The 27,344-nt window shown below is 51.6% G+C and overlaps 10 protein-coding genes across 10 annotated transcripts; 6 read left to right on the top strand and 4 right to left on the bottom strand.

Annotated features, from left to right (window-relative positions):
* The first annotated feature begins 1,098 nt into the window (after window positions 1–1,098).
* Window positions 1,099–5,054, top strand: BO83DRAFT_331132 (cation channel family transporter). Its single transcript, XM_025528259.1, has 2 exons — window positions 1,099–1,554; window positions 1,616–5,054. The coding sequence occupies exons 1-2, from the start codon at window positions 1,284–1,286 to the stop codon at window positions 4,723–4,725; spliced, it is 3,381 nt and encodes a 1,126-aa protein (XP_025391510.1). The 5' UTR covers window positions 1,099–1,283; the 3' UTR covers window positions 4,726–5,054.
* BO83DRAFT_169741 (uncharacterized protein) lies at window positions 4,909–5,549 on the bottom strand. The gene has a single exon (XM_025526378.1). It carries the CDS (start codon window positions 5,452–5,454, stop codon window positions 5,092–5,094), a length of 363 nt encoding a protein of 120 aa, XP_025391509.1. The 5' UTR covers window positions 5,455–5,549; the 3' UTR covers window positions 4,909–5,091.
* BO83DRAFT_169761 (uncharacterized protein) lies at window positions 5,154–7,893 on the top strand. Its single transcript, XM_025526379.1, has 2 exons — window positions 5,154–5,569; window positions 5,632–7,893. The coding sequence occupies exon 2, from the start codon at window positions 5,644–5,646 to the stop codon at window positions 7,846–7,848; it is 2,205 nt and encodes a 734-aa protein (XP_025391508.1). The 5' UTR covers window positions 5,154–5,569; window positions 5,632–5,643; the 3' UTR covers window positions 7,849–7,893.
* A 157-nt stretch (window positions 7,894–8,050) lies between these two features.
* On the top strand, window positions 8,051–9,197 carry BO83DRAFT_375289 (synaptobrevin family protein). The gene is made up of 2 exons (XM_025530423.1): window positions 8,051–8,208; window positions 8,323–9,197. Exons 1-2 carry the CDS (start codon window positions 8,168–8,170, stop codon window positions 9,050–9,052), a joined length of 771 nt encoding a protein of 256 aa, XP_025391507.1. The 5' UTR covers window positions 8,051–8,167; the 3' UTR covers window positions 9,053–9,197.
* Window positions 9,198–10,512: 1,315 nt separating this feature from the next.
* Window positions 10,513–13,224, top strand: BO83DRAFT_434478 (putative C2H2 finger domain protein; the record flags this gene model as incomplete). Its single annotated transcript, XM_025535794.1, has 2 exons — window positions 10,513–12,604; window positions 12,705–13,224. 2 exons carry the CDS (start codon window positions 10,513–10,515, stop codon window positions 12,998–13,000), a joined length of 2,388 nt encoding a protein of 795 aa, XP_025391506.1. The 3' UTR covers window positions 13,001–13,224.
* Window positions 13,225–13,235: 11 nt separating this feature from the next.
* Window positions 13,236–14,190, bottom strand: BO83DRAFT_375286 (dolichyl-diphosphooligosaccharide--protein glycosyltransferase subunit 4). The gene has a single exon (XM_025530422.1). It carries the CDS (start codon window positions 13,759–13,761, stop codon window positions 13,558–13,560), a length of 204 nt encoding a protein of 67 aa, XP_025391505.1. The 5' UTR covers window positions 13,762–14,190; the 3' UTR covers window positions 13,236–13,557.
* A 964-nt stretch (window positions 14,191–15,154) lies between these two features.
* BO83DRAFT_169668 (Zn(II)2Cys6 transcription factor) lies at window positions 15,155–17,043 on the top strand. Its single transcript, XM_025526377.1, has one exon. It carries the CDS (start codon window positions 15,270–15,272, stop codon window positions 17,022–17,024), a length of 1,755 nt encoding a protein of 584 aa, XP_025391504.1. The 5' UTR covers window positions 15,155–15,269; the 3' UTR covers window positions 17,025–17,043.
* Window positions 17,044–17,707: 664 nt separating this feature from the next.
* Window positions 17,708–21,714, bottom strand: BO83DRAFT_375284 (TBC domain protein). Its single transcript, XM_025530421.1, has one exon. The coding sequence runs from the start codon at window positions 21,354–21,356 to the stop codon at window positions 18,048–18,050; it is 3,309 nt and encodes a 1,102-aa protein (XP_025391503.1). The 5' UTR covers window positions 21,357–21,714; the 3' UTR covers window positions 17,708–18,047.
* A 340-nt stretch (window positions 21,715–22,054) lies between these two features.
* On the top strand, window positions 22,055–23,424 carry BO83DRAFT_354081 (SDR family NAD(P)-dependent oxidoreductase). Its single transcript, XM_025529083.1, has 4 exons — window positions 22,055–22,353; window positions 22,421–22,452; window positions 22,527–22,857; window positions 22,919–23,424. Exons 1-4 carry the CDS (start codon window positions 22,229–22,231, stop codon window positions 23,373–23,375), a joined length of 945 nt encoding a protein of 314 aa, XP_025391502.1. The 5' UTR covers window positions 22,055–22,228; the 3' UTR covers window positions 23,376–23,424.
* Window positions 23,425–23,928: 504 nt separating this feature from the next.
* BO83DRAFT_457463 (DENN (AEX-3) domain protein) lies at window positions 23,929–26,991 on the bottom strand (the record flags this gene model as incomplete). The annotated part of the gene is made up of 4 exons (XM_025537102.1): window positions 23,929–25,158; window positions 25,226–25,462; window positions 25,525–26,544; window positions 26,611–26,991. 4 exons carry the CDS (start codon window positions 26,989–26,991, stop codon window positions 24,037–24,039), a joined length of 2,760 nt encoding a protein of 919 aa, XP_025391501.1. The 3' UTR covers window positions 23,929–24,036.
* Between the last annotated feature and the right edge of the window lie 353 nt (window positions 26,992–27,344).

Genomic DNA, 27,344 nt, shown 5'->3' with positions numbered 1-27,344 from the left:
ATGACGTTGTCTGGAATACAATGGTTATTATGCTCTGTAGCACAATCATCCCACAGATTCTGGGCAGATAAATGTATCGCGAAAGAACTAGTAATCAGTCTCGTCGGAGTTGACTGCTTATCAATCTATCCGGTCATTTGCACCGGTAATTCATTTATGCAAGCTTCTTAGAGTGTCACAATGTATGCTGCGTAGCGCTCAAAGTGTGTCTCTGATTGCTGGTCAAAAATGCGAATTCCCTGTTTGCGTATTCTTGCTTTTTGTGCATGATTCAATGTTCTTGATTATTTGCGGATTGTATCTAGTATCAGGTGCAGTTGTAGCAAGTCATATGCATAGTCAATAAAGAGTGTCAAAGGGCATAGAGTAAGGGATAAAGAACAAACTTCCGTTTATTTTAGTGAAGAATACAGTGAAAAAGAGGATTCTTAACCTATTAGTACAAGTCTAAGCGAGGTATAATATCTACATACAAAGATATACTTATGGAAAAGCTAAGATTATTTAATTTAAGTATGTGTGATCCGTAAAAGTAGATATTCTATAGTGGTTACGTTCCTTAAAAACATAGTAATAAAAACCAGATGATCTGAAAAATTCAGCCCAGTCAAGTGGTATCATCCCTTGCGCAATGCATTGATAGACATTCTTTATCACTGTAAATGGTAAGGTTGTTTGCCACCCGCACCGTCACATACTTGTTCCGATAAAGAAAAGTGGCGGGGTTCCCGGAGATCTCCATCTTATGATCAGTGGGAGTTCTTTTAGTACATACATCGGAAAAAAAAGTACGATATTTTTTTCACCATGAGCTAGACTAACGGGTCGGTTAGCGGTCTGGCCACATTGTGCCGTTCCAATGATCTGAAGCACACGCCAATGACAATTCAGGTGCGGAATACTTATCGGACGCTAGCTCTCGAGCTCGTCTGATTCCCTGCGATCGCCGCCTCCGCTGCTGCACTCACTGCAGGCGCATGTGGGCTGCGTTAATTTTGGGAGCAAATCGTTTCAACGCTTCGGCAGCTCTCCCTGCTTATCTCCCCCCGTTGAAAATACCTTGTGAATCACGCGAACCTGCCAGGTTTCTTGCCCACCTTGGGATTAACTGCTCCAACAAATCCCTCCTCACTTTTAAGGCCTTCTCTTTTCTCAGTTCCGAGTAACGCATTGTTGTTTTTTCTGCCTTTTCTGCCTTGGTTTTTGGCGCGTCCCCAACATGCAGTGACGGCAATCTTTAAACCCGCCCATTGTTGCTGAGACTTCAGGGGACGATTTCCAAAATGCTTGCCTCCCTTTTGCGCCCCAAGAAAAGACGAGTCTATGCAGAGCGGTCGCCATTCTCATCGCCCTACACAACCCGCGATTCCCAATGGCCTTTTCCACAGGAAAATGCACATCAACGAGGCAATGAGCCAGGCTATGAAGAGATCAACGGATACAGCGGCACCCATGAGGGGCCTGGCGCAAGATCTGAAGATGATGCCGACGAAGAGGATGACGAACCCGTTGAGTCCACGCCTCTCCTTCCAATATTTTCGGCGTCGCATCTAGGTACAGATACTCGCCCTATCATTCAAAATCCCCTATTCATGTTCGCATGCTGATTTTTTAGACACTCTGCCGGTTTATGACATCACCCATGCCATCCGTCCTCTCATTGTTGCTCGATGCGAAACCACCCTGACCTGGGACCAATTGCGCTCGCCACAAATCTCTCAATTCTTGGTCAAACCGATTCAGCAGAAAATTCGAACGTTGCATTTCTCACGGGCTACACTTTATGCGCTGATAACGAACTGTCTCCAGTTTTCGAAGGAGGTCCATCTGAATCCCGGCAACAGCGGCGTGAGCCAAACCAGGGCCATGGTGAGCGAGCTTCTCGCTATCAAGTTGCTGAGAGAATATTCGACGCGGGAATTGATTGACGCGCTTTCCTATGAATTCTATCCTCTCAACGGTCAGACGCCCACGGCAACGGTAAGCTCCGATCGGGCACCTGGCTGGTATTCTACGCCAGGAAGCAAACGTCCTGCTATCGCTCGTGTTTCTTGTCTCGAAGTGGCCATCCGCGCTCAGGCGAAACGGTTCTTGTCACATCCCCTGGTGGTACAACAACTCGAAGCGATATGGGCTGGCACGATTGTGTTCCATTCCGCATCTGATTACCTCCATCGCTCGCCCACCCCAGTCAGGAACAATGGGAGGTTGCAATATGGTACCGCTCCTGATCCTTCTCCCCTTGGCACGTCGCATCGTCAGCCACAGCCCAACGTATCTGGACTTCGACGTTCGGTCACGATTTACAACCCAAAGGATGCCTCATTGTTCAAACTTTCACGATTACGTGTGCCTCGATACAGACAGTTCCTGTCAACTTTGTCATTCGCGGTTTTACTGGGATTGTTTCTGGCTGTACTAAACCAACGTCGCCTCGAGATTACTCCGCTGGAGCTTATCTTCTGGCTTTGGAGCGCTGGCTTTATGCTCGACGAGATTGTCGGGTTCAACGAGCAAGGTTTTAGCTTGTATCTCATGAGCTTCTGGAATCTCTTTGATCTCGGTATTCTTTTCCTCCTTTTCTGCTACTATTGCATGCGACTTTATGGTGTCATCCTGCCCTACACTCGCAATCATATTGTGGCAGATCAAGCGTATGACATCTTGGCCGCGAATGCAGTCCTTCTCTTCCCGCGACTTTTCTCGGTTCTTGACCACTACCGCTACTTTTCTCAGCTGCTTATCGCATTTAGAATCATGGCTTCTGACCTTATCGCGGTCTTCCTCTTAATCATTATTGCCTGCAGCGGGTTTTTCGTGGCATTCACACAGGCGTTTGGCAACAGCGATGACCATTCTCCTGGGGCCGTCGCGTATGCTTTGTTCCAGATGCTCATGGGGTTTACTCCAACAGCATGGAGTCTTTGGGACGAATATAATATGCTGGGCAAACTCATCTTGACAGTGTTCCTGTTCATTTGTCACTTTGTCGTCGTCACCATCCTCATCACCGTTTTGACGAATTCCTTCATGAGTATTGTGCAGAATGCCAATCAGGAGCACCAGTTTCTCTTCGCCGTCAACACAATTTCTATGGTCAAGTCGGACGCACTTTTCTCTTACGTCGCCCCGACCAATATTCTTGCTTGGCTGATCACCCCACTCCGTTACTTCGTGCCATTCCGCGAATTTGTTCGGATTAACCGCACGATCATCAAGATTACTCACTTACCCATCCTATTTACGATCTGTTTTTACGAGAAAGCGATATTGAGTTCGCAGGTAATTGATTCAACCGACTTGATTGAGTCCACGTCTCGAGGTGATTCATCCGACCGCTTTCGAGCCCGGCGTCGATTTAGGGCTTTCAGCTCGCAGATTCGACCCTTCGTCCGAGAACCATCAGTTGCCACATACCAGAAAGACCGTGCTCTGGACGAGGTGTTTCGACGGCCCTTTCAAGACGCAACAGCTAGACGTCCTGCCGCCGCCCTTGATCGCAGAGGAAGCCACAGCGTCGTCAACAAGTGGATGCAGACTATGGGATCGGGCTCTGTCAACCCCCCTGATGAGCAAGACTCAGAGGAGGTCGAGCGGCTCGAGAGATTTCCCCGTGGTCGGACGGGCTTTCGCCGGACGTTTACCAGGAGCTTGCGCGACTTTACCGAAACGAATCACTCCGCTACATCCGACGCTGAACCTCCCCATGTAGCATCCTCGCCTGCGACACCACGTAATGGGAGAACTTTCCTGACTCCAATGCGAAGCAGGCAATTGTCGCGAGTTACGGGTATGGAAGGTGATGATGAACTCACAAGCGATGACAATGGCGGATGGGCTGGAGAACAGAGATCAGGTCCACTGGATTCCGAGGACGATACGCCCAAGACCACCAGACAAAGTCCAATTCATACGCCCCCCAAGCACTTCAGCTCTCGGCCATCAACTGCCCGACTCAAATCTCGCAAGACCAGTCCCGCTCGGCGGATCAAGAACCACACGCGGAATTACTCGGGCGCCACTATGCTGTACAACCCGATACCTTCAGATAACGATCACGAAGCGGCCAAAGCTTCACCTGGCCCTGTCCGGCCAAGAGCAGAGACTCCTGATCCAGCAGGCGGGGCTGTCCTGTCTACTTCGGCAGATCAGTGGACGCTGAAAAGACATATTGCGAATGGTAGCAGGCTTAGAAACGTGACCATGACCCGATCTGATCCGATGTCTGTTCCGGATCAGGGTGGCTTTTCTGTACCCGATTCACACTTCCAGCGGCGCCGGCAAGCGTCCATCCTTGATGGCTTAGGCTCAGACCTTGGGGACAACAAGGCGATAGCGAACGGTTTCCTAGGCGGTGTTCCTTCAAGCCTTACTACACAAATAGCCTACGCGACAGGTAACATCCGACGTCCCGACAGCCCAAGTAGTCAGGATATGCTCAGCAAGCTTGTACTGGCACGGATGAACAATATCGAAGAAGGCTTCCGTGAGGTGATCAAGGAAGTGAAAGACCTCCGACGTGGAGGAACTAGCCGGAGCGAAAGCCGGGTTGATGAACAACGAGGCGTCCTGCGTGAGAAGAAAAAGCGTCGCCCAGATAAAAAGGAGCCAAATAAGGGTCTCCAAGGATCTCGGAAGAGCAAGACGAGCAGCGAAGGGCAGTGGTCGGACGAGCTGGCATTCGAGAAACGCAGAGATGAAGCCAGTGGGGATGAAAAACTTTAAGTTTGGTGCAGCTATTTGGGCGTTTGAAGCTCTCAAATTACCATCTTCCTGTATCTGATTGATTTACATGTACAATATTATTGGGCTGGCTGTCTCACGACTTTCAATGATTCACGAAATATGAGCATCTGATACCCTTCTGCTACCTTTTGGTCACGGGCTTGTCTTTCCTTTCGTTGGTCACATACATGTGTTATCAGTGGTGGGAATGTGACCTGGATCACACATTCTGTTACTGATTCAGAAGAATGAAGCGTCCCTAGAACCACGTCGGGATGGTCGTTTAATACTTAGTATGTGTATTCCTACAGACTGTACACTTCATCGTGGCTCTTCTGCGCCTCTGCTCCCCTGAACTATTCCGAATTACATTCTAATATTTATCTCTATAATTGTACACAAATAATACCCATGCTTAATGGTTACCATCGGCGTTGAGGAAGCCGGGGCTGGACATATGCAAGGGTCTTCCCGGTTTGCAGTCACTTCTGTCAGTGAATACCGAGTGACTGCAACGTGAATCTCCGCCACAGTCAGTGGAAGTTCACAAACACGCGAAATTATTGTTCCAGTTTTCCTTGCTACACTTTCTCGCGTTCTTCTCACCCCTTCTTCATCTTTCGAGTACACCTCTGATGCGCAGTCACTGATTTCGGTGCTACTTCCAGGCAGCGGCGAAACGGTAAGGCTGACTGAGGCTGTGAGAGCTCGTGTCATACTAGTGATCATAGAGTACCCACGTCACTACCTCATTTGCAGAAAGGCGAACTCGGTGTCCTCTTTACAGTCTTTCTTCCGTTTTACCATTACACTTCTCTGTTCTATTGTCCGTCTTCATCAGAAGGTGGGTGATCTCAACGAGTTAAAGTGTTGAAATGGGTAGTACTGAAACTACTTTAGATTCAGACCGATCACGAGATGGCATATTACCAGGAACAGGAAACCGATGAAGACGCGAGTTACGACTCGAACATCAAGGAAGATGAGAACATTTCCAAACTTGATGTTCTCCGATTTGAAGGTGCCGATACAATCGTCTTCATAGACCCTCCATCATACGTGCCAAACTGGTCATTGCAACCACAGTTTGAAGCGTCCATTCCCCATTATGTTCACAGCCACACCCTCTTGGACACAAAGTCTCCCTATTTTACGAGACTTTTTGATCCGAGAAGACAAGCTCGCATGATCAAGCGTTCTGAATTTCTGGGAAATCTACCAGATGGCATTAAATACGTTATTAACCTCACTCCCCCCTCAACGGACGACGAGGCAGTAGCGTTCACCACTGAACTATCTTGTCCACTAGGCATACGGACTTGGAATCGTGAATCAAGCCGTTTGAATTTACCTGTGGACTGTGTTGGCGGTGAAGACGAAGGAATCGAAACTGAGGGTGGTAGTAAGAAATCGGGTTTTCCCTCTGAGTATTCAGATTCTCGTCACCGCACCGGTATCGTGCATATCCTGCAAGCTCTAGGAGGTGTCAACCCGTGCCTTGATACGCCTTGCAAGCTTTGGACCTTCTTTGCACTGGCCAAGGTGTTTGGTATTGCCACCATAGGGCACATCAAAATCCATATTTTGACCTGGCTGTATGACGGTACAAATGCCTGCTTTATTGAACTTCATCCGGAAATTACCTACCGAATTGCCCGCGGAATTGAATGCGACTATCTTTGCCAGGATTCTTTCACTGTCCTGGTTGGAGAAGAAGCTTTGTTACGTCTGGCCCATGCGGGCAAACCTCCCAAACTCCAATGGCCAGAGGTGACTTTCCACGGCCGACATCGCGAGCCTTTGGATGATGAAGATCGCCAGCGGATCGAGTATGCGAGCCAGAGCCTTGTGGACCGTATCCTCGAAGAATTTATACAATTGACGGGCTCACGAATGGACTGGCTCCTGCAGCTGCCGTCCACAATAATGATCTCTCGCCACATTGATGACTGTGCCGAACACTGTTCATTGGCATCAGAATTACTATCCTCGCTCAAACTATATGTGCGGGGCCACATCGTGGCCAATACGACCAGATCTGTTGACACTTGGTCCTCGAGAACAAACCATTACATTGATCCCTGCAACTACCCAGCGCATGAATACACCGATGCTTACGATAACATGCGTTATGTAGAACGCATCATCAGCAAGACGTTCTGGAGAACAGTCAGGGGTGAGGAGTATAGCGACTGTCTCCGAAAGCCCGATGAGAAATTCCGAGATATGACAATCGCCGACTTGGGCGGACATCTCCACCTTTTTCAGACTGAAAACGATGCAAAGCTCTCATATGTTTCCTTGGAAGACATTCTGCTGGCAGTCAACCAGTTCAATAACCACGTTGACTCTGATAGCCCAAAGTTTGTCCAGCGTGAGTACGGTGGTGGGGACATTTTCATAGAGAAACGAGGTGGTATTCTTCCAGATCTAGATTCTGACATTGAGACCGATGAGATACCTGAAGAAACTGCTACCAAAAGCTCCATGGCATCCGTCTTCGATCCAATCGACTTCCTCCAGCAGGTGCGCACACGTTTGGGCGATCTCACCGAGCGCATGGCAAATGGTTGCAGGCAAGGAGCGCATTTCAAAATCACCGACACCATCACCTGTCTTACCAACAATGAGTTTAGATACCTTCCGCTGTGGGCGGGGGGTGATGATGATGGATCCGGCGGCGTGTTCACAGATCAAGGCATACCTGATCTCGAGACGGGTGGATTCACCAGGCCAGGACCTGCAATCCACACAGGAAGTACTGCCCCTTCGACCACTTCCTACTCCAACATCGCCCCAAGCGAGGGTCAAAGTACGGTCCAGCGTGCGTCCCACAAGGCCACGGGAAGCCAGTGGGCGGACGTCGTCAGCTTAGTCTCCTCAGAGGGGCACGCTATAGAAGATGAAAGCCACGGACCAACCCCGGATGAGAAGCCCGAAGACACAGAAGAGACTTTCATAGACATTGACACATCAGCGGACGACTTTGAGGACTACTTCGATACTGATAGCGAGGATAATGACACGGTGATTGTGGGCACACCGAGGCAGAGTGAGCCGATTGAGGAGACTTCGGAATTGCTGGAACATATGTCTCTCGAGATGGAAGCTGGCCCGAAGTGATTCGTTGATATGGATGGAATTTGACTTGTACGTGTATTTATCGCCATGAATACATAAAACTAGTAAAGTACCAATCAATGAATGAGTAGTTTTGATTCGACATCCACAGTAGTACACGTATATATCACGTGACAGAATCCGGGGAGTTAACCGTCTGGGCGGCGACGTCACGGAGCGGTGATCTTATCGCCAAATAATCCCTCGCATTAATCCCTCCTCCACAGTCCAAGGCAGGGGCCCGGACTCGCCCAGATCGATCTTTCTGCTTTTCGCCGTCTTGTATAGCAATCCGAGTACATAATCGCGACATCTAACCACCATGGCCGCCTCCTCATCGAAGCCATCGAGCTTCCTGCTCTAGTACGTTACCCAACCAGCAGCTGAACAGCAGCACACCGCGATATCTACTTCACTCCCCAACCTACCCTCCCTCATTAGTATCACCCCCAACTGACCACTCACCCAAATACACAGCTCCTGCATCGCCCACCGCACAACCATCCTCGCCGAACACTCCTCCCCCGGCACATCCTCGAGCGCCGCCTCGTCCCTCGCTTCCATCATCCTCCCCAAGATCAGCCACGACCAACCGCAAAAGCTCACCTACACCCACGAGCGCCTCTTCGTGCACTACATCGCCGACTCACCCACAACACCCAGCACCTCCGATGACCCCCGCCAGGGCGAACCCAACTCCTACGCGCCCCTCAGCTACATCGTCGTCGCAACCGCCGAACAAGGCCGCCGCATTCCCTTCGCTTTCCTCCTCGAAATCAAGCGCAAGTTCCTCACCACCTACTCGCCCTCCAGCACGGACTTCTCTGCTCTCCCGGCTTACGGCTGCGCCGCGTTCAACAATGAGCTCCGCTCGCTGCTGCAGACGTACAATACGGCCCCGCCGGCGGATTCGCTGGCTTCGGCAAAGCGGGAGATCGATAGCGTGAGGAACATCATGACGGAGAATATCGAACGGGTGTTGGAGAGAGGTGAACGGATTGACTTATTGGTGGATAAGACGGATCGGTTGGGCGGCAGTGCGCACGATTTTCGCATTAGGAGTCGTGGGTTGAGGAGACGGATGTGGTGGAAGAATGTTAAGTTGATGGTTTTGTTGGCTATTGTTGTCGTGTTCTTGGTGTGGTTGTTTGTGGGAATGGGGTGTGGATTGCCTGCTTGGGGGAGGTGTGTTGGGCATAGTCAGTAAGTAGGTACTTGGTGGATATTGGTGATGATGTATCTTATGTGTCTTCGTGGTGATTATGAGGTGGAGGTTCGGTTTACGAGTCTGGTTTTCGGCCTAATTGAGCGGGACATATGACCTTTTTTTTTTTTTTTTTTTCTTTCTGTTTGTTTGTATGATATGATGACTGCGGCTGGTATTCATATTCTTAGGTATTTATATTTACTTCTGGGGTTGTATCCCAATACAATAACGTCTAGCGTGTCTTTTGATTGAGAAGTGGTATGGACGTTGGTGTAAAGTACCTGTAGTCTTAACAAGACCCTTTACTATCTGGAGACATTTTAAAGACCATACACGTTCAAGGAACCTTGTGTGACGCCTCAGTGAACAAGTCTAACCCTCAACATTCAATAGCAGTAGCTAGTACTCAACTGGCACACCTAAGTCACCGCCGCAAAGCCATCCACTATGCGAATTGCATTTGTCCAGTGTCAAGCTCACAACAGTATCAGATAAAGACTACAAAACACCTGACAAGTTTCAATCGAAGATAATAATATTCAATCAATCATATAAAAAAGACTATATATCTACAAACAGCATGTATCTCACTCTCAAACCCGCAGCGTCCTTGCGAGAAGCTCAGTGCGGGTCTGCAAGCGAGGCAGAACGCGATCTAGACTTTTGTCTAGATGTAAATGCATATCTGCAATTCCTTCTGCGCCAGCCGTATACCTCTTCAACCATGGTAGTGGATTGATGAGGAGATAATCTGGCGCGTTGAGATAGAAACTAGGTTGGTTGAAGTCGGTGTGATCGATATCAACAAGACACTTGTAAAACAGAGAGTCCAAGATGTCTTCCCAAGTCAGGATCTTGCTATAATGTGCCTGAAGCCCTTGGTATATGAGTAGCCAATGCTGTCCTCTCTGCAACGAAACATGAATTGCGAGGGTGAAGCATTGGCGATGTTCAAGATTCCTGGCTCAGCATTGCGAAGAACACAGAGATGACTGTGTTGGCAGTCAACTCAGACGACCGCGTCTGTTGGTTGTGGTATAAGAAACATCTTGTCTGGCTTACAGCAGGAGAGGTTGGAAGTTGCAGTATAAATAGTCGAGCTCGAAAAGTGTGCGTCACGTGACTCTCCGCTTAATGCTGATCCTGCTTCCGATTGGTCAGTGGGAGACAGCTCCTGTCGCGACTCACCGCCCGCGTGAGGCGGTGGGGAACTTACATCGTCGAGCCTCTTTCATGCGCGCCGCTAAACCCTCTTCCGATGCGGTCGCGTCACGCCGACCATTATGCTTGATTTCTTTGTAAAGTTCTATGCTGGTTGATGCGGTCACAGTGGGACCCAGCTCGGAATACATTTCTTGAACAGTTTCACATTTCTTTCCTGTTTTGTATGTCGGAAATGATGCTGGCAGCGAAGAAGTGGCACCATACATGATAACCATCTGCCTCACCAGCTGCGCAAGATGTCAAGCGAAGACTTGCAGTGGCTGGAAAGTTACCTGAGCCATGGATACGACCCAGAAGCCCGAGGCGTCGATGATCATGCGGCATTCTATCAGTCGAATCCCTACTTTGCTGTATCTCCTTCATCGTCTTATACAGCTGCCCACAATGGCTCTGCCGGGTCTCATGGATATCAGTATTCAAACGAGAGGGATGTGAGGCCTGACTCATTCCCAGAAAACCAACATCACCCTCCCAATCCTCGGTCTCACCAAACGCAGTATATCCAAGCTTCCACTGTGGCATCACCCCCAGGCTCGCATACTGAAAGCTCGTCCCGTTTCGCTGCTCCTTTTGGTCCGAAGTCGCTGCCCTCCAAATCCCTGAGGCCCCCTCCTTCGCAGGGATATAAACGTGCGCATCAGTTGCCAAAGCCCGTGCAGACACACAGGACTGGCCTTTCAGCAGGGTATAAGCCGCCCCCTCCTCGAATGTCTCAACCGGCGCCTCAGTCCAATCCAGCGCCCCCTCCAGGGTACCAGCCGGCTTCATATTCAGCGCCACATTCGGCCCCTCAAGCACCGTCTAGACCGACCCCACCTCAGATGTCAGGTTCAGTACCCTCGAATCTACCTCCTTCCCAATCGGCTAGTACCGTATCTACAAGCCAACCTCATGGCCAACCCTCGAATGCTGTCATCTCGCCCCTGCTACTGCAGACGTCAAATACGGCCCCACGATTACTGCCACCCACACCAGCGCAAGCTCCCAATTCACATCCTTCACCTATGCCACCGACGCAATTTACTACACATCCTTCACATTCACCTATGAAAGCCCCTCAACCAAGTTCGCACGCCACCCCAACAACCTCAGCTCAGACATCCCACTCGGCTCCTCCAGTGACCGTCCCGACTACCCAGCCGTCGACTTCAGCGCCTCCGCCCAATCCACCTGCGCAGATGACGAATACGACCTTGCAAGCTACAATGCAGCAAACAAATACTGCTGGGAATGGTAGTGAGCCTGGTCATGATGCAAAGAGACGTCGGATAGCGCCCCCATCCACCTCTAAACGGTCATTCGGGCGACCCTCATTGCCCAGCTACGCAACAGCGCCTGCTGAGGATCGTCCGGCTGCAGGGCTCTCTAACTACAATTATTCACCACAGACAGGAGGCACCGGCTCCCCTGCACCCAAAAACCATTTGAAATCGCGTGCCGACATTGTTAAGCCGCTACGTGAGGAGGATGCCGTTGATAAGGTGATCTATGACCCGAAGACGATCGCCAGAGATGTTCTCATTGCAGCCGGCCGCCACCCAACAGAGGAGACACTGAACCATCACCTTCTTCGTCTGCGCGATGTTTTCGTTCATGTGGACACTTCGTCGGACCTGTCGACCTTTCGCTGGGATCTAGTCGACGCGCTGGAACCACGTGACCCAGAACCGCCAAAGTCGCAGCCGCGGCCGCGGCCGCGTCCCGCGCCTTCACTGCCTGTCCCTCCGAGCACCACCAACACCACTCTTCCCCCTCCACCACAAGCTCGGCAACCGCCACCTCTTCCCCAGTCACAGCCGGCACGACAATATCCGTCTTCGCAGCCCCTGCATGGTCAGCCGGTGTCGGGTCAGCACCTTGGTCTCTTCAAGGCTGCCCCTCAGCCACACGGCCCATCTGCCTCGGCAGCGCCCCCGCTACCACAAACGCGGCCGCAACCACCGTCGACCCCTCAGTCCCCATCTCAATCAATTGTACCTATCACAACGACGCGAGTGACCCCGATGACGGGCAAAAGAAGACCGGGTCGTCCCCCGGGCAGCACGAACAAGGCGCGGCAGCAGCCCCTGCAGCCTCCCATGTCGTCGGCAGTTCCGTACCCGGTATTTGCATGTAATTGGACGAGCTGCCAGGCCCAGATGCACAATCTGGATGCACTGAAGAAACATATCTTCAAGGTGCACGTGTCTCAGACGCTCAATTGCGCATGGAAGGGGTGCACGTTCCCAGACGCTCTGCCTGCCGCAGTTCTGTTCAAACATGTGAAGAAGGAGCATTTGGAACCGATCGCATGGAAGCTCGGGGATGGGCCCACGGTGCCTGTAACTGGTGAGAAAGCATCTGCTTGATGATAGCATTCTTTCAGCTTGCGACTAGTTTGATTGTTCGGAGCAATGATTGAAATCTAATTTTGACTTGTGCGATGTAGTGGGAAACGATGCTAGCGGCAGTCCTGGGCCCTTGGCCTTCCCAGACACCGCACAGCCCAACAGTGAAGACTCACTTATAATCCCTGCCAGCGGCAGTTCCATCCGTGCCTTTAACCGAGTGCATGGGAATAATACTCAACAGGAGAGGTCCCGGGAGATCCTCAAGGCAGTCCAGCGACTGAAGGAGCACATTGGAGTCGGACTTGACCCGGGCGGGTGTGAGCTCGCGACCCCGGCGCGGAATGAGCGATTGAACAATGACGAAGATGTCTACGAGGTGGTGCCAGCGACCTAGAAGAACCGTGATCTGTGATACCCTCACTTTTTGTTTTTCGTTGTAGTTTCATCGGTTTCCCATTACACGGCATAGCATTTGACAGCGGGATTGAGCGAGTGTTTTTGAGCGACGGTGTTGTTGTTCGCATTTAGCATGCAGATTCTCCTGGGATGTTACACCTCTGTAAATCATAGCAACATCAACCATGTACCATATAGATAATGGATCCAAATCCGACCAACTGGAAAGAAGATTTGAAAAATAGGGTAGTTATATTGACGACGACCACCGGGGTATCTATTCATCGCCACTGTTCTGTTCTGTTCTGTTCTGTTCCACCACACTTTTGCCATCATCCATTTCCCCCCTTCCTTGTCTGTCTGTTTCCTTTGCGCACGCTCAGGAACAATAGACCATACATTGTAGTATTTGTATCGCAAAGTCGAAAACCAATCCGCATTCCAAGGCGCAAACCCATCAATCAATCGATCAATCAACCGACAAGTATAATAACGACACTGCCCCTGCAATTCCAATACCAAGTCCAAGCCGAATCAAATCAAATCAAATCAAATTCACGCAGTAGTAGTCGAACCAGCCGACGACGACGCGCCCGTAGATTGTTGCTTGCTGCTGCTGCTGTTGTTGTTGTTTTTGACGTCGACCTTTTCGTCATCTTCTTTCTGATTGACCTCGAGGAAGTGGTAGAGAACGATCATCATCATGGCGCAGGAGCCGAGGAAGACGGCCAGACGGTGGAGTTCGTCGTCGGTGATCATTGTGGAGGGTAGTAAGGTATTAGGTTGTTGTTTAGCGCTTCAGGGAGAAATTGAACTGGTTGAATGCGACGAAGAGGTAAGTAATTGGATAAAGTAAGGTACTTTTGTTTTTTTTCTTTGTTGTGTAGTAGTAGTAGTAGTGAAAAGAGAGAGGAAGGGGGAGTGAGTGAGTGTTGTTGGTGCGATGACGGAAGGGAGTGTGATTGCGCGGAAGCCACGTTGATAGTTAGACTATAGTCGGAGATGGAGAACGGAGCTGAGGGAATAGAGAAAACCCGATTGGGGATTGGGGGGTTCGGTCGGTCGAACCATAGAAGAGTGGTCTATGGTTGATGGGATCTTCTTACGGCGAAAGCTTACCTGGTTTGAGGGAAAGTGTAAACAAGATTTTTATAAAGGAGGGGGAAGGAAGAACAGGATAGGAGAATTGGTTGTTAAGTTAGATAGATAGATGAGATAGTTGTTATTTACTTGGTATCCCGTTGGTGTAGATGCAGTACTTGATAATTACGTGCGTAAAGTTACCGGCTCAGTCAGCATCATCACTTCTCCATCATCCATCCATCCATCCTTTCACTACCAACTACCAACTCCAACTCTCTCTTTCTCTCTGGCTATCTATTTATTCTGAATTATCGATCAACTAACTCTGCCACCCACTACTTGTCCAACTTCTCAAGACGGACGATTCTAAATTTTTTCATCTTCTTCCCTTATCCACCACCTCCTTGACACCTGTTCGAGTCTCTTTTTTCCTTTGTTGCAGCTTTCTCTCTGTGTCACATCCGATCGCTGCAGCTCCACCCTCACCGGCCATTGCCAATCGTGAAGCGTGAATGGGTGAGATGCTGGGCGCGCTGCGGCTGTCGGTGGAGACTCGAGCTAAAGAAACGTCTGGCTGGTCTGATCGATCATCCTTCTTCGGCCTGTCAAAAAGGCAAGACTAGGATAATAATTAATGAAGGGAAGAAAAAGTGGTATGTCTCTCTTTTTGGCCTCTACACCTTCTACTGCACTGGTCGTCCTGCATGATTCGTGTCGCCGTTGCGTCTAGTGCTGGTTAACTGGTTAATTCAATATCCCCCCTTCCTGCCAGTCATCGTCCTCGATTTAATCTATTCGGCCTTCTCCGATTGCATCCATCGTCTTTCTTTCCATCCCTGGTTCTTTTTTTTTTTTTTTATAAAAAAAAAAAATTATCTCCTTCTCCTTCTCCTTCCTTCCTCCCTCCCCCCACCCCACCTCAACTTCCCGCCCGCTTTTTTCTTGTGCTTCCATAAAACCTTCCTTTCCGCCGTCACCCCCGCTTGTACCGAACTTCCGCTTGCCGTCTTTCTTTTCCTCTTCTCCTGCTGGGTTTCAACTTGTCTCTAGTCACTCTGAACCCCGCCGGATTCTCCTTTTTCTCTTCCTCTTCTTCTTCTCTGCATGGTGCTGGAATTGCGCAAATGAGACCATCAGCTTATCAATTCTCAGTAACCATTCAGTGAATTGTTCCCGCCTTCAACATGGATCAAGGTCTCCAACAAAATCCGTTTATCTCCGTCAAGGACTCCGGTTCTGCCAAAAATTCGGGCCCGTCGCTGCTTGCCTGTCTGCTGTGTCGACACAAGCACCTAAAATGTGATGGAAAGACTCCTATCTGCGGTCGCTGTTCCGCCACAGGCTCCGAATGTCAATACACCCCGTCGCGTCGCGGGTACAAGGGCCCCTCGAAGAAGCGTCGAGCCAATCCATCCTCCCCCGACCAACTCCCCGCTGACATGTCGACCTCCTTCGAGCCCCAATACTTCAACGTGCCGCCCGACTGGACTCTGTCGAGTAACATGCCCATGTCGTATGCGATGGCAGCCGCCACCACCCCCGTGCCGACTTCCTTGCCCTCCTCTTCCTTACCCTCCGGCAGTCCCGCTCTGACAGATAACTCTGGCTCCTCGCACTCGCAGACGGTCGGTGTCACCAATAGCCCCATGACTCCAGACTCGATCTCTACCATTGCAGGCGATGGCTATCTTATCGACATCTTCTACACCTATTTCCATCCTTCCCACCCGGTCTTGCCGCCCCACCGTGTCCTTTACCGCAACCACGTGCCTGCGTTCCTGGAGCATGTCATCAAATTCATTGGGACCCACTTCACTCCGGCCGCCAACAGTGAGACCTACCGGCCGACGGTCATGTCGTCCGTGATGGACCAGGAAGGGTCCATCGAAAAATTGCAGGCCCTGGTACTCCTCGCCATTGTCTTGCATTCCCGCAATGAGCGGCAGAAGGCGGGCGAGTGCGTGACGACGGCTGTCAATCTGGCCTTCGAGTTGGGATTGAACAAAAGAGACACTGCGCCGCAGCTCAGCTATGGCGACCCGGTGCGGGAAGAGAGCTTGAGGCGCACCTGGTGGGAGCTCTTCATCATTGAAGGCATGCTCACTGCACTGGGTGTTCAGCCAGCTTTCCGGTGCAATTCTGGGCCGCTCGAGGTACCATTGCCCTGTGAAGAGCGTATCTACCAAGATGCCCTCCCACCTCCGCCTGCACTCACGATTGCGCAATTCGACGAGCGTGTCTTTGAAGATGAGGAGCGAGACTTCTCTTCCTTCACTTACCGAATCGAGGCCGTTCGCATCCTGGGACGCGTAGTGGCCATCCAAGCCATGATTGAGGGCCAGCAGGACCAAGTCGAGGCCACTGACGCACGGATTACCAGTTTCTTCCACAACCTGCCCGAGAACAAGGCCGAACTGCTGCGCTCGGACGGGTCCGTCGACGAGATGATGTTCCAAGCGACCATGATTGTCAACGGCTCTGCGATTTACCTCCATTTCCCGCGGTCTGATCTGCTGTCTTCCCCCGCAGTGGCAGCGGAGGTTATTTGCGGCCATCACGGGCCGCTGAGCATTCCCGCCTTCTCGCATCATGCGCATGCCGTGAAGGCGGTCAAGGCAGCCAACCAAATCTCCTCGCTGGCGTCTATTCGCATGCCAGTTGTGAAGCACACGCCCTTCTTCATTTGTTCGCTGGTTCTCAGCTCCATGGTGCAGTTGGCCGCGTGCTCCGTCAAGGCCGGGAAGATGCCCGACCCCAGCCGTGATCGGCTGACGCTTACCATTGGCGTTTTCAAGACTCTGGGACGGACCTGGGCAATTTCGCAAACGATTATGCATCAGATCAAGGCGGTCGCCCGTGATGTGATGGACCTTGGTCTTCGGCCTACCATGCCTGAAATTGATCTGACCACGCTCCTCGACAACAATCGGTTTTGGTAACCCGACCTCCTTCCACTGGCCAGGTAAAGAGGCGGGGCTCTATACTATATGCACATGAACTTTCGGGTTGCTTATTGATCGACCCTTGCACAAGCCCCTTCTACTTTCCTGTCGATATTTACCTACCATGGCAATGATACCCCTCCCCGACTGATAATGATTGCTTGTCCAAAAAGAAGATACTGAAATGATGCCAACGAGTTGATTTCGTTGATCCGCTGGGGATCCCATGCGCTTAGGGGTTTGTTATTTATTTCACTTTTCTTTATCTATGTTTGAAAATAAGAATAAGCTATATTTTTGCCGATCTACCGGCTATACTGTTTTGATATTGCTTGAAATGACTTAACGAAAGAACTACTTCGGCTGGTAGCAGCTATTCCCATCAGCTTCAATGGCGAGTTCTGTACAATGCTCAGGGTGAACCATTTCCAATAGTGATATGTTTTGAGGTATGTAGGAATCTATAGTGGTGAACTTCTTGCATAATATCATTGATAAGATTGGTCATAATGGTGATATCAGTTTTAGTGTTTGAAACTCAGAATGCTCACAGACCTCTCGATGTATACTAGTATTTTATCCAGTCGAACACGTGCCATGCTTTCTGTAAGTTTTCTTATGGTATTTCTAAGAACTTAGAAAAAGAATGCAAGAAAACAACAACATATAATTTCCAACGCTGCGCTAGTAACATTGAACTAATTCGTTACACTAATGAAGTTCAGTACACTCATTCGTATCATGACCGGGAAAAAAAAAAAAATGAAATTGGTGGTGCTGGTCTATAAGGGCATAGTTGGCATGGGTGCGGCAAAAATAATATCGATAAAGATACATATCACAAAATAACACAATGTGGTATCATGCAATGATGGAGTTGCAGATAAGGACAACATCTTGGGAAAGAAGAAAAAAAATCGTTATTTTATATCATGCTTATTTCTTCTTATTCTTCCTCTTGTTGTTATTGTTTTTCCTCTCTCACGACTTAGTCTGATTCTCAGTGGGGGACTTCTTCTTCTAACTATCCCCTGACGAGGTCGGGCGGCCTCGCGTGAATTCCTGCATCTCGCGGAGAGCTTCCGCACGACGGGCGACCACGTCTTCGCGCCGGACGACGTTCCGGAGGGCTTCGCTGGCTTGGATGAGGCCGTCGATGCTGATGGCGTGGTTGGTCATTTGGTGGTTGATGTAGGTGTAGAGTTCGGCTGGGGTGGAGCAGGTGGTGAGGAGTTGTTGCTCATTGAGTTTGAGGAGGGCGAGAGCTACTTGGAATAGGAAGGTGCTGCCGCCTCCGTTGCCGCTGGCGCTGGGGTCAGAGTCGGTGGGGTCGGTTGTAGTGGTGGAAGAAGGGGCATTGGCTGTGCCGTTGGCGGGAGGATTGTTGACGGCGCTGGTGACATTCAGACAGAGGACTACGTCCCAGACGCGGTAGAGGGCTTCGGCTGAGAGGCAGTCGGTGAAGACGGAGAGGAACCATTGGAATGTTAGTGCCTCGAGTTCGACGCCCAGACTCTCGAGATGGGCGGACAGCTTGGGCAGGATTTCGGCGATGTACTGGCGCAGTACTACCTGATCGGCCCGGGAGGCGAGCAAGCCATGGTCGTAGTAGTGTTCGGGAAGGATCACCTCGATCATGGAGGTGAGGAGCCAGAAGGCGTCTTCAGCGGTGGGAGTGATAAGCAGGAGAGATGCGGCGATGAGGTTCATCCCCTGGCAGTAGCCGACCTCCGGGTTGCGACGAGAGTAGGCCAGGAGCACCTCCTTGAGCTTGGTAACGCCTGGTCCTCGGCGGAAGAATACATTGTCGGTCAAAGTCCGGTTAATGTCCATGTCAATCTGGGCGACGACCGACGAGTCGGGCTCAGAGCCGCCGGTGCCCTTTACTAGGTCATCGTAGTAACCAGGTACCCGCATCGAAGAAGCGCCACTGCATTCGGACCAGACCTTTGCCCGCAGGGCAACTGGGATTCCTCCCAACACGAGGACCCGGAACTCGCGCCATTTGGCACGGCCGACTTTGCCCTTGTTACCTAGGCCAGAAATACCGACCACTTCGCCATCGGCCAGCGATGCCTCGGGCATATCGACAGACTGCACTGCCCGGTCGGAGGTGGCGGCGGCTGCTGCGGCAGCTTCGCCGTCTTTTCTGCGCTCTGCACGCACTTTGCGCAGGAACTCGTTCCACCGCACGGTCCGGTCACGTTGTAGGGAATCATGTAGTTCTGTCAACTGCTCGAGCAGCAATTTAACCGGTTCATTCTCGCCTGCAGCCAAACTTGATGTGGCCGGCTCGTCGGAGGAAACCCCAGCGAATTCTGGACGGTCTGCGACTACTGTGGACGTAGATGCCGATGGTTGGGCGTTCGGATTGACCGAGACTGCGCCACGTTTGTCGACAGCAACAGCAGAATTGCGAGGTGAGCTGTCGCCTGCTGTGGTAAGGGATACGATAGGACCGGCTGAAGGTGTATGTGATAGCAACTCTGTTGGTCCAGTGGGTACCCTCAGGTAGTCTTGCCATCTCCGAAGTGCGACTGTACCGGCTTCCGGGGTCTCGGGAGACGCAGACACAGGTGAAGACTGAGGTTCTGGCATTGGCTGCAGTTGCTTCAAAGAGTCGGATGCATCATCACCATCAGAAGCATCGCTCCGTAAGCTGCTGAGAGTCTCTGCAATGCTGAGCCGGTTGCTACCCCCGGCATTCTTAAACGCGTTCGCCTCCCTTTGTCTTTTCTTCCGACGCTGGTCGTAGATGAATCCAAAACGGTCAGTCAGCAACTCGCCCGGTTGGTAGTTGTTGTACATGTTTGAAAGAGTAGGGGGTCGTGATTCCAGGGGAAGGATGGCATCCATCTCAACAGGTCCGAGGTTGGTCGCGTTCTTAGCTGTAGCGTCTGCGTTTGTTCCTTGTGAGACACTCGCAGACGGTTGCCTCCGGCTTGTTTGGCCTGATTTGGCCGCGCTGTTGGGCCCAGGTGCCCGCCCAGAAGCGCTGTGCACGCTAGTATTGCTGTTTATTCGCTTCAAGGCGGCCATGGCTGAAACAGGCCCCTTAGCATTGGGAGGGAGCGCAGGAGAGATACCTTTGCTACTACCCCGATTCGTAGACGAAGCTCTGCCGCGGCCATCATCACTATTGGTCTCGTCCTTTGCTTGTGTGTTCCCAGCAAACAACTTGACCGTCCACGAGGATAGCGACTTGGATGACTTGCGTGAATGAGTACTAGCGTCGTCTCCGCCAGTGGATGCATTAAGGTGTTTCCCAGCAACTTCACCAGCAGTAGGCCCTTGTTGACCTTCTGGGGGTTGAAATAATTGCTCGTCCAGCGCTTTTCGGCGACTAGAAGGGTTGGTGAGATTTCGCTGACGTTGAGTCTCTTCCTCCTCGACCTCACCCATTACGCTGCTTGCTCGACTTGTCTTTCGGCTACTCGTAGTATTACCGAAAATGAAGTCCTGCCAACTTCGGATAGAGCCATGTCTCTTGCGTGTTGTTCCCGACTCCACGCTAGAATTGCCAGAGCGTGCATCGCTATCGAGACGTTGGGGACCTCGAACAGTAGCCTGCACATTACCTGCAGCATCCGTCCCTTCCTCATGAACCTGAGACCCAAGCCCATCAATCATCGCCTGCTGCATCAGTCCATGCATACTGGAGGCGGAGCTGCCCGGCTGTTCCGTGTTGCCACCATGTTCCTGACCAGCTTCATCGCCCAACGGCGCATTTTCCAGCTGATATAATCGACGCTCGATATCCTGATTCGAGACCGAAACCTCCCGCAGCATTCTCTTCAACTCCCTCTCCCTCGCATCAGCCCGCTGTCGCAGAGCTGAAATCTCCGCATCGCGCTGTGCCAGATCACGGGCGAACTGTCGCACCAGCTTAACAGCACCAGTACTCGCAATCAGACGCTCAATATGAGAGTCATCCGCCAGGTGCAACGCCCCCGGAAAATCACGAATGGGCACCGAATCCCCGAACAGGGCAGCACGACCAGGGCTCGGGGTCGAGCCACCGGTCAGCTTAGCCAAGGTAGACCTCCGATCTCGATTTACATCCGGCGGGTTATCACTACCTTCTTCACCTTCCAACAGGGCATTGGTCAATGCACGGTTCAGCGCGGGTTGGCCGACGAACCCCTCGGGGGAGCGGTCTGGGGAAAGCGAAGGGAACGAGGTCAGGTCGGTGGCCGTGGCACTGGAGGAGGCCGAATTACGTTTTTGCGAGCGGGCACGAACGGTCTTAGCCTTCTGACTTCGCCGGGAAGAGGAGGAGGTCCGAGACGAGGAACGACGCGGTAGTTGTGGGATATCGCACTCCGCCATGACTCGAGGGGCGGTGAACAGAGCCAGATACTTGAACTGCGGCCTTCATGTATGCTTCGTTTGGTTCGGTCTTTCTTCTTTGCGTGATTTCTGAGACAGGAATGTGGAGTTTATCAAGTAGGATCACCGGCGTGTGTCTTTTTATAGCCTCTAGCTTTGTGTCTGGCTGTGCTACCTGAGGCCGGTTTCCGCTGTTTGCGACTTTGTTTGTGCGGCAGATGATCGACCTGAGCAACCGGAGATGATGATAACACCCGCACGCTAAACCGCAAGACGAGAAAGAAAAGCGATAGAATTTCAAGTGAAGCCGCAGAAGCAGAGGTCGAAGCTGAGACAGAGGCAAGGAATGACAGGAACGCGGGGGGAAAATTGAGGGAGGAGAAAAGTAGCAGCCAGGGTCTGGAATGCCAGCTGCTTTGGGGAGCCGAACGAACGGACCATGACGTGTGGCTGCAGCCATGTGACTTGGCATGCCGCCAGCTCACGCTTATGTAATGAAGGCCTGGGTGCCTGAATTTCAGGGAATGGACGATCTTCATCTCCGGCGGTAAGGATGTCTTAACTCCGACGGAAACTAATGCCTCAGGCCATAACTATCTTCCTCCCTCGGCTGCTACTCTTCGTCACCTGACCCTCAGCCTCGGTTCTCCGCAGCCACCGGGCGTCATTCTGGGGGTTGCGATGGGGGAGATCGACCTTGTAAAATGAGTAAAGCTGATTGTTGTCTTCCTGTCGGTGTAAAACCAGCCTAATACACTCCCCTACCCCAGATTCACACCACAATTTTGACTCCAAAAAAAATCCAATTTTTTTCAACCCGTGAACCTAGTGGACACTGTTATATCTTCCGTCCTTTCCATACTTCACCCGTCATGTCTTCAGTAGCCAAACGTCGTCTCCAAGCCGTGAGCCAGCAATTAGTGGAAGGCATTCCGGATGCAGGCACATTTGAGGGCATTCCTCGAATCCGCCAAGTTGCAGGCGATTCTGTCGGACCGTAAGTCTAGACTTATACTTCGAAATCCTTCTATATACATGCCTCTTAAAGCTGACAACCATACCAGCCGAGTCAAGGACAAAGTCGCAATTGTAACCGGTAAACACTCCCCTTCAGCATACTACCTACTACCACCATGCACATACATGGAAACGCATGCTAATAGCAACCAGGAGCCAACTCTCCCGCAGGCATCGGCCGCGCCGCAGCGCACCAATACGCCCACAACGGCGCCAAAGCCATCTACATCTGCGACTACGCAGACAGCCACCTGGCAACACACAAGCGGGAGATCGAGTCCCTGTATCCCGGTGTAGACATTCACATCCGCCAATTTGATGCCGCCGATGAAGAAGCCGTCAAGGCAGTCGTCCACGACGCACTAGAGAAGTATAACCGATTGGATATATTTTTCGCGAATGCGGGCATCTCGGGCCAACCGAAGATTTTCACTGAGGTTACGGCGGCGCAGTTGATGAAGACGTTGAATACGAATGTGGCTAGGTGAGTTTGAGTATGACATCTACATTGCTTCGGGGTAGTTATTCTGATTTGATTGTTGTAGTGTCTTCCTAGCAGCCAAATATGCCTCCGAGGGTATGAAGCGCACCTCAGAGGCGAAGCCATACCCCGGGGGTTCTATTATCTGCACGGCGTCTGTTGCAGGACTACGCTCGAATGCTGGTTCCACGGATTACTCTGCTTCCAAGGCGGCGGTTGTTTCTGTTGCCCAGACGTGTGCGTACCAGTTGGCTGGGACGGGGATTCGCGTCAATGCCATCTGTCCAGGGTTAATTGAGACGGGTATGACTCAGGCGGTGTTTGATGCTGCACGGGCGCGAGGCACAGAGCGAAAAGTCGGACAGCTGAATCCTCTGCAGCGGGGAGCGGTTGCGGATGAGGTGGCTCGCGTGGCATTGTTCCTGGGGAGTGATGAGAGTAGCTATGTTAATGGACAGGCTTGGGCTGTCTGTGGTGGACTTAGTGCTGGACACCCGTTTGTGCCGGGCAAGTTGGCATAGTCACTATGCATTATAGTATCAGGTTACTCGAATTACTCTTATAAAGAACAAATAGGATTCGAATAAGGTTTGTAACCAACAATTACATTCAGAGGACCGCAGAGGTTTTTGTGTTGCGGTGGGGAATTGGCTGACACCAATTCAGTGTATCTCTTTAAACTCCACATAGCAGCTTTCAAAGCTGCCCTAGTCAACAGGTAGAAGTATGGACAAATGGAAACAGGAGGATGACAGGATAGGAAACTCGAGTGAATGAGGGGTCGGCCCAACGAGGGGAAGCCAAATGATCTACTACAAGGCGGGAGAAGTCAACGGACTCTCAAGAAGGCAAAAGTGGTATAAAGACGGGATGGCAGGTGGGAATAACCAAAGCAATCAATATAGCCGTCCCGTGAAACATCAACTGGGGTCACATGGTGCTCCCGAGAAATGTAAAGGAGAATAACGCCTGGGTAGAATCACGGAGTCAAAAACAATGGGAATCTCCAGAGGAAAAAGAAAGGTGGAATAACAGGGAACTGTTTAAAGAAAAATTCGAAGGCAGATAAATCAATGCCAAAGAGTGGCCACAACTCGCTCTAATTTGGACAAGATGGTAGGAGCAGACGTCGCGTCAAAAGTCGTCGAAATCAAGCGTTGCATCGTCGTTCTCAAGAGACAATTACGCAACCAGTCGGGAAGAGCCGGCCCGAATGAGGTCCTCGCTGGCCTGCTTGGACAGAGTGCCTGTCTCAGTGTGGTCATCAAGACCATCGGTCTCATGAGCGCGCTCATCATCGTCCTCGATAATCCGGGTCGGGATCTCGCCAGGCCCATACTGCTGACTCGACCTCTCCGGGAACGTCGAGCTGCTGACCATTGACATGGATGTGCTGGACCGGTTATGCACCAGGTCTGGGGTCGGCGGGACACTAGAACGCCGGTGATCGGGGTGCAACGAGTGGCTGTCGCCATCTCCCATCTCACTGCCAGCTGGTGTGAAGTGTCCACGAAGTCCATCAGTTGTCAGACGACGGCTTCCATTTGGGGTGGTCTTGCCGGATGCTGGGAGGTCATCATCCTCCGCATCTTGAGCAAGCTGTAGGCCTTCCACAGCGGCAGCACACTGCTCGCTGATGCTGCGGATGATGTCGGAAATAGCATCAGTCTTGTCACGCAGGTAGCGATCTGCGACATCAGTTATGCTGAGACGTGCAAGACGGTTGTGACTTTTACCCATGCTGAGGAGATGTTGCTCCAAGTCGGGGCTCACATTGTTGGCAACGCTCTTCGCGGAGATATTGGCACTAGAGCGTCGCGACGACACAGCAGATTCTCTCGGGGCCTCAACATCCTGTCCGGCCTCCTTGGTCTCGACGGCAGCCTCGGCTTCGGGCAGCTCGGTCAGGTCGGTAGAGCTACCAATCGAACGAACGATGTGCTCCATGTGATGTGTCTGGCCATTGATAAGGCTGCGGAGACCCAGCACCACGCGCTGAGCCTCATCGCGTTGCCGCGTGAGGGAAGCATTGGAGTGCTGCAAAGAAGCAAGCTCCTTTTGGTTGCGCTTTCTCTCGCGCTCGAGCTCTTCCGCAATTTCTTGCTGGAGGACCAACGCTTCCAGAGCATCATCGCGCTGCTTCTCTGTGCCGGACAAACGGAGAGAGAGACGAGCCACATCATCCTTCTGCTGGTCAATGAGACCGGTAAGACGACGGTTCTCACGCTTGTGGTTCTCAATCTTAACCTTGAGCTCAGATGTCTCCTTGGTGAGGGTCTCGGCGAAAGCCTGGAACTTGAGGAACTGCATGGGGTTAGTCTCCGAATTATACATGAGTCATCCAGGAAGGGGGGGGGGGGGGGGGACAAACCTGCTGCTTCCAGGTCTCCAGCTCCTCAACCAAGAAGTTGTTGCGCTTGGTGACCTTGCTCAGCTCGGTGTCCATGCGACCCTTAAGGTTGATGAAATCTTGCCAAGCTTCCATCGCATCGCGAGAGTACTGGTTCCTTTCACGCACAATTTCGTTCAGGTGGCGCATGGAAACCTTGGTCATAAGAGGCTTCTTGACAGAGCCACCAAAGATGGCCTTCATGCCAGTATTGCGTCCCTAGTACACATATTGTTAACGTAAAGACCCACACAGATATTTGCACCAAAAGAATTACTCACCAACTTCTCGCACACATGATCCATAACGTTCATCACAGCATCCTGGTTCCACCAAGAAGGATCCTGGACGCTCTCGACCTCACCCCGCATCACGATGATTTGTCCAGCGGGAATAAGTTTGCCACCAGCATAGGCAGAACGGAGGTGGTTGGGAACACCCGAGGGTGAAACATCACCATTCAAGGCCTGGGTCAACCGGTTGATGAACTTGGTGCGCTGACCAGGAGTCAGAACATCGGGTGGACTCGATGTGAGGACAAAGTTGCGGTCCAGATCCACGACCAGAGCATCAGAGGGAGCGTTGAAGAGGGTTCGGCATTCAGCCGTGACACCGAGAATGTACGGGCCGGGCTCCTGAACCAAATCCTTGATGTGACGAGCGTGGACAACGGGGACATACAATCCACTCCATTCGTAAATGCGCACACAGTAACGGATGGTTTCCGCAGCCATGGTGAGCATGGCTGGGTAGTGGCTAACGAAGATGATACGACGTGTCGGCGATACGGCAGCTTCAACAACTCCCACGACGTTAGGGATCGACAGGCAGGTGAACAGAGGCCACATGGAGAAGTTCTGGAAGCCCGTCGGGGACGATGGGAACTGATAGCAGAGAGCATAATCCTTCATATCGATGCGAACCAGGTCGTTGAGGCGGGGCGCAGGAAAGCTCAGAATTCGCGAAACCTCCTCCGCATGGAACAAGTTGGTGGCCTTGTTCCAATGAATCCACATGCCACGGAGATAGTCGCCCAGAAGGTCGTAGAGTGGGTAGCGGGAAAGGAAACTCAGACAGTATGGGATCCAGTAAGTCTCTTCCGGGTTGTCGTAGAAATCGGGTTCTGTCTTCTTGCGCAATTCGCGAATCGTTTCCGCACGCTTGTCGTCTGCGCGGGACCATACTCGCAGGGCGATACCGTATAGGGTGTGAGAAGAATCTTGCTGCAGAACGAAGGCATGATGGACGCAGTGAGGCTGGTTCTTGCCGGTGCAGATCTCTACATCATGAGGGAAGCATGCCTAATACGGCCAGTCAGTGTCAGCCATCCTTCTGCCAGATGGCGGCGGATTCAGGAAAGAACATACCCTCATGGCCGAATGCAAGGACTTGGCGATTTCATTATCTTGTTCCAGACGGGGACTGCTTCCCAGGATCTCCGGCAACCAAAACTGGCCCACGGCTCCTTTCATGTGTCCAATCTTTCCCTGTGCTGGCGCGGGAGCCCGGACCCATTGGGACGGTTCCCGGCCAACACCGCAAACCATGTACGCATGAGTGAGAGTCTTGGGGGTTCGCTGAGAAGCTTTCGTATTGGCTTGCGAAGGGATGGGTTGCGTAATGCGGGAGTGAAGTGAGGAGGTGCGACTAGGGACGACGAGCGAGTTCTCCCCTTGGTCGCGGGTCGACGGCCGGTCGCGAGTGGACGGACGGACGAAAGAGGCGTGGTCCCTCAGAGAATGACCCATAGTGATGGTTTTTGTCGGGTTTTCAAGGGATTGACGGGGAATATTATATTATGTACAGACGTGGGTTGCGTAATGGATTACTTTTTCCCGTTTGGGGATGCAGGCGGTCTCCGAACCTTGGTTCCGATGGTTGCGTTCGAATAGTAGTGAAATCACGACTGGTTGTTGACTTTTTGCCGTTTCCTTTCTGCTTGCTAGAAGACTGAATGGCAGGTCGAGAGAACAGTAGCACTGCTAGAGGTTGAAAAAGACGTGAGGGTGAAAGGAAGGACGGCGATTAGAATAGGGGGAGGATATTGTTGCAACTAAAAAGAGGGAAACACAGCGGAGATGAGATCGGACGGATCGATCAC

Source organism: Aspergillus eucalypticola (assembly GCF_003184535.1).
Source record: "Aspergillus eucalypticola CBS 122712 chromosome Unknown BO83scaffold_4, whole genome shotgun sequence".
Classification (NCBI taxonomy): domain Eukaryota; kingdom Fungi; phylum Ascomycota; class Eurotiomycetes; order Eurotiales; family Aspergillaceae; genus Aspergillus; species Aspergillus eucalypticola.
Note: the sequence above shows the minus strand (reverse complement) of the source record. Positions and strands in the feature narration are given on the sequence as shown.

Excerpts from the sequence above, each read along its gene's own strand:
- BO83DRAFT_331132 (XM_025528259.1), top strand. The coding sequence starts at position 1,284 with ATGCTTGCCTCCCTTTTGCGCCCCAAGAAAAGACGAGTCTATGCAGAG. Across the intron at positions 1,555-1,615 it reads ATTTTCGGCGTCGCATCTAG|ACACTCTGCCGGTTTATGAC; the intron begins GTACAGATACTC and ends CTGATTTTTTAG.
- BO83DRAFT_169741 (XM_025526378.1), bottom strand. The coding sequence starts at position 5,454 with ATGATCACTAGTATGACACGAGCTCTCACAGCCTCAGTCAGCCTTACC.
- BO83DRAFT_169761 (XM_025526379.1), top strand. The coding sequence starts at position 5,644 with ATGGCATATTACCAGGAACAGGAAACCGATGAAGACGCGAGTTACGAC.
- BO83DRAFT_375289 (XM_025530423.1), top strand. The coding sequence starts at position 8,168 with ATGGCCGCCTCCTCATCGAAGCCATCGAGCTTCCTGCTCTA. Across the intron at positions 8,209-8,322 it reads CCATCGAGCTTCCTGCTCTA|CTCCTGCATCGCCCACCGCA; the intron begins GTACGTTACCCA and ends CCAAATACACAG.
- BO83DRAFT_375286 (XM_025530422.1), bottom strand. The coding sequence starts at position 13,761 with ATGATCACCGACGACGAACTCCACCGTCTGGCCGTCTTCCTCGGCTCC.
- BO83DRAFT_169668 (XM_025526377.1), top strand. The coding sequence starts at position 15,270 with ATGGATCAAGGTCTCCAACAAAATCCGTTTATCTCCGTCAAGGACTCC.
- BO83DRAFT_375284 (XM_025530421.1), bottom strand. The coding sequence starts at position 21,356 with ATGGCGGAGTGCGATATCCCACAACTACCGCGTCGTTCCTCGTCTCGG.
- BO83DRAFT_354081 (XM_025529083.1), top strand. The coding sequence starts at position 22,229 with ATGTCTTCAGTAGCCAAACGTCGTCTCCAAGCCGTGAGCCAGCAATTA. Across the intron at positions 22,453-22,526 it reads CAAAGTCGCAATTGTAACCG|GAGCCAACTCTCCCGCAGGC; the intron begins GTAAACACTCCC and ends AATAGCAACCAG. Across the intron at positions 22,858-22,918 it reads TTGAATACGAATGTGGCTAG|TGTCTTCCTAGCAGCCAAAT; the intron begins GTGAGTTTGAGT and ends TGATTGTTGTAG.